An 8059-nucleotide genomic window follows, 5' to 3' on the forward strand; every position below is an offset into this window, starting at 1 on the left:
GTTCATTGAACTATTTTCTCCATTCCAAAGATTATCCTAACTTATTGTATCCACTGACCTGCCTTCTCCACTCCAGAAATTGTCCAAACTCATTATGTTCATTGAACTATTTTCTCCATTCCAAAGATTATCCTAACTTATTGTATCCACTGACCTGCCTTCTCCACTCCAGAAATTGTCCAAACTCATTATGTTCATTGAACTATTTTCTCCATTCCAAAGATTATCCTAACTTATTGTATCCACTGACCTGCCTTCTCCACTCCAGAGTTGTCCAAAATCTTTGTGTTCATTGAACTATTTTCCGCACTCCAGAGATTGTCCAAACTCATTGTGTTCAATGAACTATTTTCTGCACTCCAGAGATTGTCCAAACTCATTGTGTTCAATGAACTATTTTCTGCACTCCAGAGATTGTCCAAACTCATTGTGTTCAATGAACTATTTTCTGCACTCCAGAGATTGTCCAAACTCATTATGTTCATTGAACTATTTTCTGCACTCCAGAGATTGTCCAAACTCATTATGTTCATTGAACTATTTTCTGCACTCCAGAGATTGTCCAAACTCATTATGTTCATTGAACTATTTTCTGCACTCCAGAAATTGTCCAAACTCATTATTTTTATTAAACTATTTTCTGCACTACAGAAATTGTCCAAACTCATTATTTTTATTGAACTATTTTGTGCACTCCAGAAATTGTCTAAACTCATTATTATTATTGAACTATTTTGTGCACTCCAGAAATTGTCCAAACTCATTATGTTCATTGAACTATTTTCTGCACTCCAGAGATTGTTAAAACTCATTATGTTCATTGAACTATTTTCTGCACTCCAGAAATTGTCCAAACTCCTTATGTTCATTGAACTATTTTCTGCACTTCAAAAATTGTCCAAACTCATTATTTTTATTGAATTTTTTTCTGCACTCCAGAAATTGTCCAAACTCATTATGTTCATTGAACTATTTTGTGCACTCCAAAAATTGTCCAAACTCATTATTTTTATTGAACTATTTTGTGCACTCCAGAATATGTCCAAACTCATTATTTTTATTGAACTATTTTCTGCACTCCAGAAATTGTCCAAACTCATTATTTTTATTGAACTATTTTGTGCACTCCAGAAATTGTCCAAACTCATTATGTTCATTGAACTATTTTCTGCACTTCAGAAATTGTCCAAACTCATTATTTTTATTGAACTATTTTGTGCACTCCAGAAATTGTCCAAACTCATTATGTTCATTGAACTATTTTCTCTATTCCAAAGATTATCCTAACTTATTGTATCCACTGACCTGCCTTCTCCACTCCAGAAATTGTCCAAACTCATTATGTTCATTGGACTATTTTCTCCATTCCAAAGATTATCCTAACTTATTGTATCCACTGACCTGCCTTCTCCACTCCAGAGTTGTCCAAAATCTTTGTGTTCTTTGAACTATTTTGTGCACTCCAGAAATTGTCCAAACTTATTGTATCCACTGACCTGCCTTCTCCACTCCAGCAGTTGTCCAAAATCTTTGTGTTCACCGAGTTGTTTTAGTAGTTACAACTTATTTTCAAGTCTATTATTTATTGAACATGTACAATATTTTTCTTACAAATTTTTTTCTTACAGATCTTAAAATTTTGTATCATAATTAGTTTAATAAGTTCTTAACTTGTTTATTTTTAGTGGAATCACTGCAATTAATTTTTATAATTCATAGATTTTTTTGTTCTGTTTTCTTTAACTAGTTTTGTCCATGACTAATAGTTTTTAAATTGTTTAGGTAAATTAGTTATATTTTATTATACTTGAGGAAGTTCACAAACCTTGTGTTATTTTTTCTGGTAAATAAAACTATAATAACTGTATTTTACCTCATGATGTACGTTGTTAACAAACATTTCATCAATTTTATATTTTCAGAAAAAGTGGTTTTATTTTTGTAAAATTAGCATAGCTTTATGACAATATCTAAAGAAATAATCGTTAAATTTATCATATTCAAACTCTATACAAACATTACTTGTTACTGAAATTACTGGTACTTGTGAGATAAGTCTTTTCTTATCACGGCTGCTGTATGTGACTCACAAAACAAGAATCTTAAAAATGAATACCGAGTGCCAACATATATAGATAAATGAATTAAGTTTTTTTTATCTAATCTCAGAAGCGGGAGGAAGTGATATTGAAGATGGTTCAAAAGAGACAACAACAACAACAACTGGGTTTGGAAAGTTTCTTCAGTCCTCGGACACTTCCAATACTTCATCAGTTTTACTGTCCACACCAAATAGTACACCACCTCAGGATAAGAGGATAACTAGTCCAATGTGTATAGAAAAAAAACGAGGTAATTACCATTCTCCCAGTAAAATCCACGATTTACAATTCCTGTAAAAACTTTTACTGTTTTGGTACCCAGTGTTTGTTAATGCTTTAAAGTTTGTATCGTGTAACGAAAGCTTTATAATACCTTTTTTTTCTGTTCAAACAGAATTGAAGCAGAAGCTACATTTATTCATAAAGGTAACGGGTTACTTGGTTAGTTACTCCTTTGAAAACAGTCTGACCAATTGTCATCAAACTAATGTATACATATATTGATTTTTTCTTACACCTATTTATTGAAAGTGTACATTGTGTATATAGAATCTTTTCATCATCGCTCTATTTAGTTGCAAATAGTGGGGGTGGTAAGAGGATCTTGCCGAGGCTGAAGTTACCCCAAAATATGCCTAAGCGTCCCTGTAGCCCTCACAGCCAACAGATAGCTCACAAGTTTTACTTCCTAAACATTACAATATGTAAGCCCACAAGATGTAGAATGCAATCCCCTCACCAGGGAGAGGCTGACACCCTACCCACATGGTTGCAGATATTATCATGTAGTATGACACTCAGCTGAATTGGTTATTAAGAAACAGTACCTGTATTTTGTTAGATCTAATACACGTAAATGTTGGGTTTGTTAAACTTTTTGACAGAGTTATGTGTTATTCTTTATGTTTCACTTGCTGTTGATAAACTTTTTGACAGAGTTATGTGTTATTCTTTGTTTCACTTGCTGTTGATAAACTTTTTGACAGAGTTATGTGTTATTCTTTATGTTTCACTTGCTGATGATAAACTTTTTGACAGAGTTATGTGTTATTCTTTATGTTTCACTTGCTGTTGATAAACTTTTTGACAGAGTTATGTGTTATTCTTTATGTTTCACTTGCTGTTGATAAACTTTTTAACAGAGTTATGTGTTATTCTAGATATTTATCTAGCCTTCCCTTACATTAACTACACCTACCACACCTGAAGGCCAACCATCCTGTTAGAAAAATAGAACTTTCTTTGCTGAAAATGACTCTTGTCCTGCCAAAACTAATATATATGTCCACTAGTCTTACTAACCATTAAATATAAAAATAAAATATGTGTTTTCAAATGCAGAAGTACCATTTCTATGCTCTGTTTGTGTTCCTCATCTAAAACATTTGCTCAATTCAGAGAACTTGCTTTGTTTTTTGTTTATAAATTTTGTTCAAAGCTAAAAGAGGGCTATATGCGCTAGCTATCCATAATCTAACAGTGATAGACTGGAAGGATGGCAGGTAGTCAAAACTACTCGCTACCAACGAATAGTAGGATTGACTGTCACATTATAATGTCTCAATGGCTGAAAGGGCAAGCATGTTTGGTGATGGAGATTTCAACCCGTGACCCTCAGATTGCGAGTCAAGTGCCTTAATCACCAGGTCCAATTCAGAGAGATTCAAACAATATAAATGGTGATATATATTGTTTGAATCTCTCTGTCATACTTTCTGTTTTTAAATGTGACAAAAAAAGCAGGTTTTTGCACACTGAATGTAAATTGGATTATACTTTTTATATAAATATTTTCTAGCACCATCTGGCACACAATCGGTACACTCTTGCAACTTACCAGAGGACTCTGCAGCTGTGACGTTTCTCCAGACATCAGCCACCTCTATTGTATCACCAGTTTCCATGACCCCAGGACTTGCACCGAATGTTTTTATTGGAGTGCCAAAGACAAAACCTACAAAATCAGTATCTGTTACCATGACAACACTTAAAAAGACGAATACTGTGGCATCCTCTACTCAGAGCCACTTTACATCTCAGGTACTTGTATGTTTCCTTTGCTCTTATTAATTCTTGATTTTTAAGCTAAATGAAACAACAAAGTATCCAACAATACTGCACAACCTTGCAGCTGTACTGAAAGTCACCACATTATCATTTACAACAATAGTCTCCATGGTAACATTTATCTTTGGATTTAACAGGCCACTCTCATCTTCCCATCCCATAAATATAATTATGATGAGATGTGGCGAAGCATATGAGATTCAATTTAAAACCATTTCTAAAGTTCAAGGTAATAAATGAAATAGTAGACACAAAGCTGTGTGTTTTCTATAAAGACTAGTCCTAACAATAGTAATTTATCTCTCTCTCTCGGGAAATGCTTCTTTCCGAAATTCATTTTGAAGTACCACTTGTAATACTGTAATAAATACATTTGTGAGAACATTTTTTACTCTCTTTATTATCAGGGAACATCAGATTCTGTTCTTAAAGTGAATTCTAATAGTACTACAAGTGTTTTGTCATCTGAATCAGTGCAGATACTGACTCAACATTCAGTTTTAAAGGCCATCAGTTCATCCTCTTCAAGGTCAAATCAAGTTCCAGCACTGACCTCAGCCAATGTCCTTATGAAAGGACCATTGAAGAATTTTACTAAGAGCTCTGTAATCGAGGGATCTATTGCTACCGTGTCATCAGTTCCAAAATTACTAACCTTGCCCAGTTCTAACTTGAAGCCTGTTCTTAGTCATTCCCTGGTTTGTGTCACTCCTGCACCACTGGCACCACCCCAGTCAGTCATCAGCCTGACTCCAGTGTCATCTGCATCCAAATCGATCATCATAAACCAGGCAACTGCAATATCCAATGAAGTAACTACTGCAGCACCCCCAGTGGTGAATCATATCAGTGGAAAATCCGTACCTATTCCTGCGCCTGTTCCAACAGGAACAAATTCTGTGATCAACACCAGGGGGATAGTGTTAACATCAGGGACAACAATTATACCACAAGGAAACTTACAACCTATGAAACATCTGCCCCATGTTTTACATCATACTATGACCCCAAGAGCACACATTCTCCCCGTAGGTGGTGAGTAAATTCTTACGCTATAGATTTTGTACTAATCTAAATTGAATTTAAAATAAAAGTAATTTTTGTTTTCATATTCAACACAAAAAAGGTTTAAAATCAAGCAGTAGAAAGAAAATTGTGTCTTTTAATTCTTGATTTAATGATTTAAATGTAACATTTCATATTTGTAGACATAAATCATCGTCTGTGGGAATAAAGTTCATCTCATCAGGATTTTTGAAAAGAGGGTGGGGCCCAAATGAATGAATATTGGAGAGTCGAGAAGGGGGGCTTCCCCTCCTCCCAAAAAGGTGAAGACTTTTTGAAATATCTCCAAGTCCAGTACTTTGTGCTAACATCAAGAATATATGTTCCTTAATTTGTGGAGCTGACTGTTGGAATCAGGATCTTGAAGTGACCCCCGTAATCAAGTTCTGTTCACTAATGGGCTATAGAGAGGGATGGATTGTTTGATAGTCATAGTGATTGAAAAGGACTCCTTCAGAGACTTGTGGTGGGCTTTAACTTAATCATAATATTTTGGAAGAAAAGATTCATTATTATACTTCAACAGTTTGCAAGTTACAGACAATCCAGGCCCCCATTCCATACAATAATGCCAGCATAACTGATCTCGGCAAACAAATACAATATACCGGATGCATCAGTATTTTTCTTTTTATGTTTTGCTGCATCCCTTGATCTTGTTTTTTGCCTTGGATCCCCCTCCCCCCTGGATTTTATATTTGAGGTAAAGTTATTCAAATATGGAATTAAATATTATATATTAGATTAAATCTCAGTTAAAAAAAAAGATATATTTATAAAATTAGAATCGTCTTTGAAAAATTTTTTAGCAGTATGACCTTTAAACATACATTACGGAATATGTTAGGCCTGTATGAAGTTAATGTTAAAGAATCTTAAAATTTGCCACATTTATGCTCACCAGTGGCTCAGTGGTAAGTTTGGTGCTGCCCTCTATATGCAACAAATTTTTTTTTACCTCCCTCCATTGGAATTGACTGATTCCGGTGTGTGTCTCTTGCAAATCATCATGCGACAATCCTCCACCAATAAGAGTGAGACACACTCTCGTTACACTCTGTGACTCCCTCTATTCAATTCTACCTAACTATCACTTCTCGTTTGGTAGTGCTTCAGAATGGAGTGTTCTACAAGGTTGCTGGTAGGTTTACCCTCTCAACAAAATTATTTCATAAGTTTGCCCATCATGGACTACATGGGTAAAGCAGAAAGGGATAGCTGCCCATCTCTGCCATGCCTTGTATTGAATAAAGCGGTATGGTCTGCTTTTAAAAATAGGGTTTCATGGTCACCCATTGCACTGTCTCAGGTGTTGACATTTCTCCGGACTGTCCACTATGTTCCCCCACCCCATTTCTTTTAGTGGAGTTAGAGATTCCTTACCATTTCCAAGCTGCTGGGGTGGTGGACCATGGTGGCATCCTCCTGAATGAGATAATGAAATATAAACAGAGTACAGAAATTATTTTTAAACCATTCAGTTGAGAATAGGGTGGTGGTGTTCTGCTGGTGGAGATGACGTGATATCCTCCTATATAAAATGTAGAAAAAACAGAGTGAGACGTCAAAATTGCAGTTCACCCCTTTGATTGGGATCCCTCATCCTACCCCCACGTGAAAGTCAGTTCTCAGTGGCTGGGTTTGGGATTTAGAGTAGAACCAATCAACATAAGTCCTCACACATGTATTATGGATGTCTATATTCCTCCCTCAATTATACTCCATCAGTGTTGTAGGTCACAATGAGGGTACTGGGGATTGTAGCAGTTCTATCTCTTCTGCTATCCCTCAATGTATCTTATTTCGAGGATGTTATTGCTCTTGGCTTGGTTCCGGTCAGTTTCACTTTTCAGGAAGTTGATTCATATTATGTAGACATCTTTTTGATACCAGATGTTGGGTTCCTGTATCAATATATCAATTTATCTTATTCACGTGTGTCCTGTTCAGGAGTCAGGGTGGTTCTAGTTCCCCTCTGGTTCCTTGAACTTGAGTGAAGATGGTATGACCCTCTTTCCTACCCCCACATGGATGTAGGTTCTCAGTGGCATGAGTTTTGATTGTTGTTGATTTGCTGTGTATGGTCCATTGTGCCCTAGCAATTTTACACCTAGGGGCACATCTTTTGCTTTTACCCACTTTTATATTTTATGGGATTGGGTTTCATAAATATTACATGGTTTGGATCACTATCCAGCCGTAGTTCTCTCCCACTAGGCTGTGCTCCTCTGTTTTTCTACCCATATATGTGTGACACCTTTCTCAGATGGGCAAAGAGTATACCTAGTTCAGAAGTGGTGAAGTCTCCCACATCAGATCTTAGAATCTGACTGTCTCATCTTAGTGAGTGTCCTTCAGATGCTTCTTTCTTTCCCTCACACCAGTCCCTCCTCCTCCTCCTATTCAATGTAGGATTCTAGCTATTTATGTGAGAGAAGGTAATGTACCTTATCAGAAGTTATAATTTTCATATACTGAAAATGTATTTCTGATAGGTACTTACCTCCTCCCACTGAACACCAATGCTTCCAATTTCTGTCTAAACGAGAAGTGATAGTTATGTAGAATTGAATAGAGGGAGTCACATGCGTAACTAGAGCGTGTCTTGTCACACTCTTATTGATAGAAGATTGTCACATGATGATTTTCATGAGAGATGCATTGGAATCAGTCAATTCCAATGGAGGGGAGGTAAAAGGCTTGTTGCATGCATAAAAAAATTTTCATAAAGAGGGCAGCACTGAACAAAAATAGCTATTTATGTGAAAGGAGGTAAGTACTTATTGGAAATACATTTTAAGTATAAGTAAAATTAATAACTTTTT

The 8059-nt window shown here is 35.8% G+C and overlaps 2 protein-coding genes across 2 annotated transcripts in view; one reads left to right on the forward strand and one right to left on the reverse strand.

The window, feature by feature from the left end:
• Positions 1-8059, forward strand: part of LOC106471203 (flocculation protein FLO11-like) — a 27535-nt gene that overhangs the window by 14173 nt on the left and 5303 nt on the right. The window contains exons 6-8 of the mRNA XM_022399828.1: positions 2170-2352; positions 3901-4142; positions 4577-5204. Of these exons, the coding sequence (XP_022255536.1) occupies positions 2170-2352; positions 3901-4142; positions 4577-5204 (1053 nt within the window). The remainder of the gene's footprint in view (positions 1-2169; positions 2353-3900; positions 4143-4576; positions 5205-8059) is intronic.
• Positions 1370-8059, reverse strand: part of LOC106471205 (vacuole membrane protein 1-like) — a gene marked incomplete at its 5' end in the record, with an annotated part of 25576 nt that continues 18886 nt past the window's right edge. Inside the window, one exon of the mRNA XM_013931794.2 lies at positions 1370-1379. The remainder of the gene's footprint in view (positions 1380-8059) is intronic.

Source organism: Limulus polyphemus, unplaced genomic scaffold (genome assembly GCF_000517525.1).
Source record: "Limulus polyphemus unplaced genomic scaffold, Limulus_polyphemus-2.1.2 Scaffold4470, whole genome shotgun sequence".
Classification (NCBI taxonomy): Eukaryota; Metazoa; Arthropoda; class Merostomata; order Xiphosura; family Limulidae; genus Limulus; species Limulus polyphemus.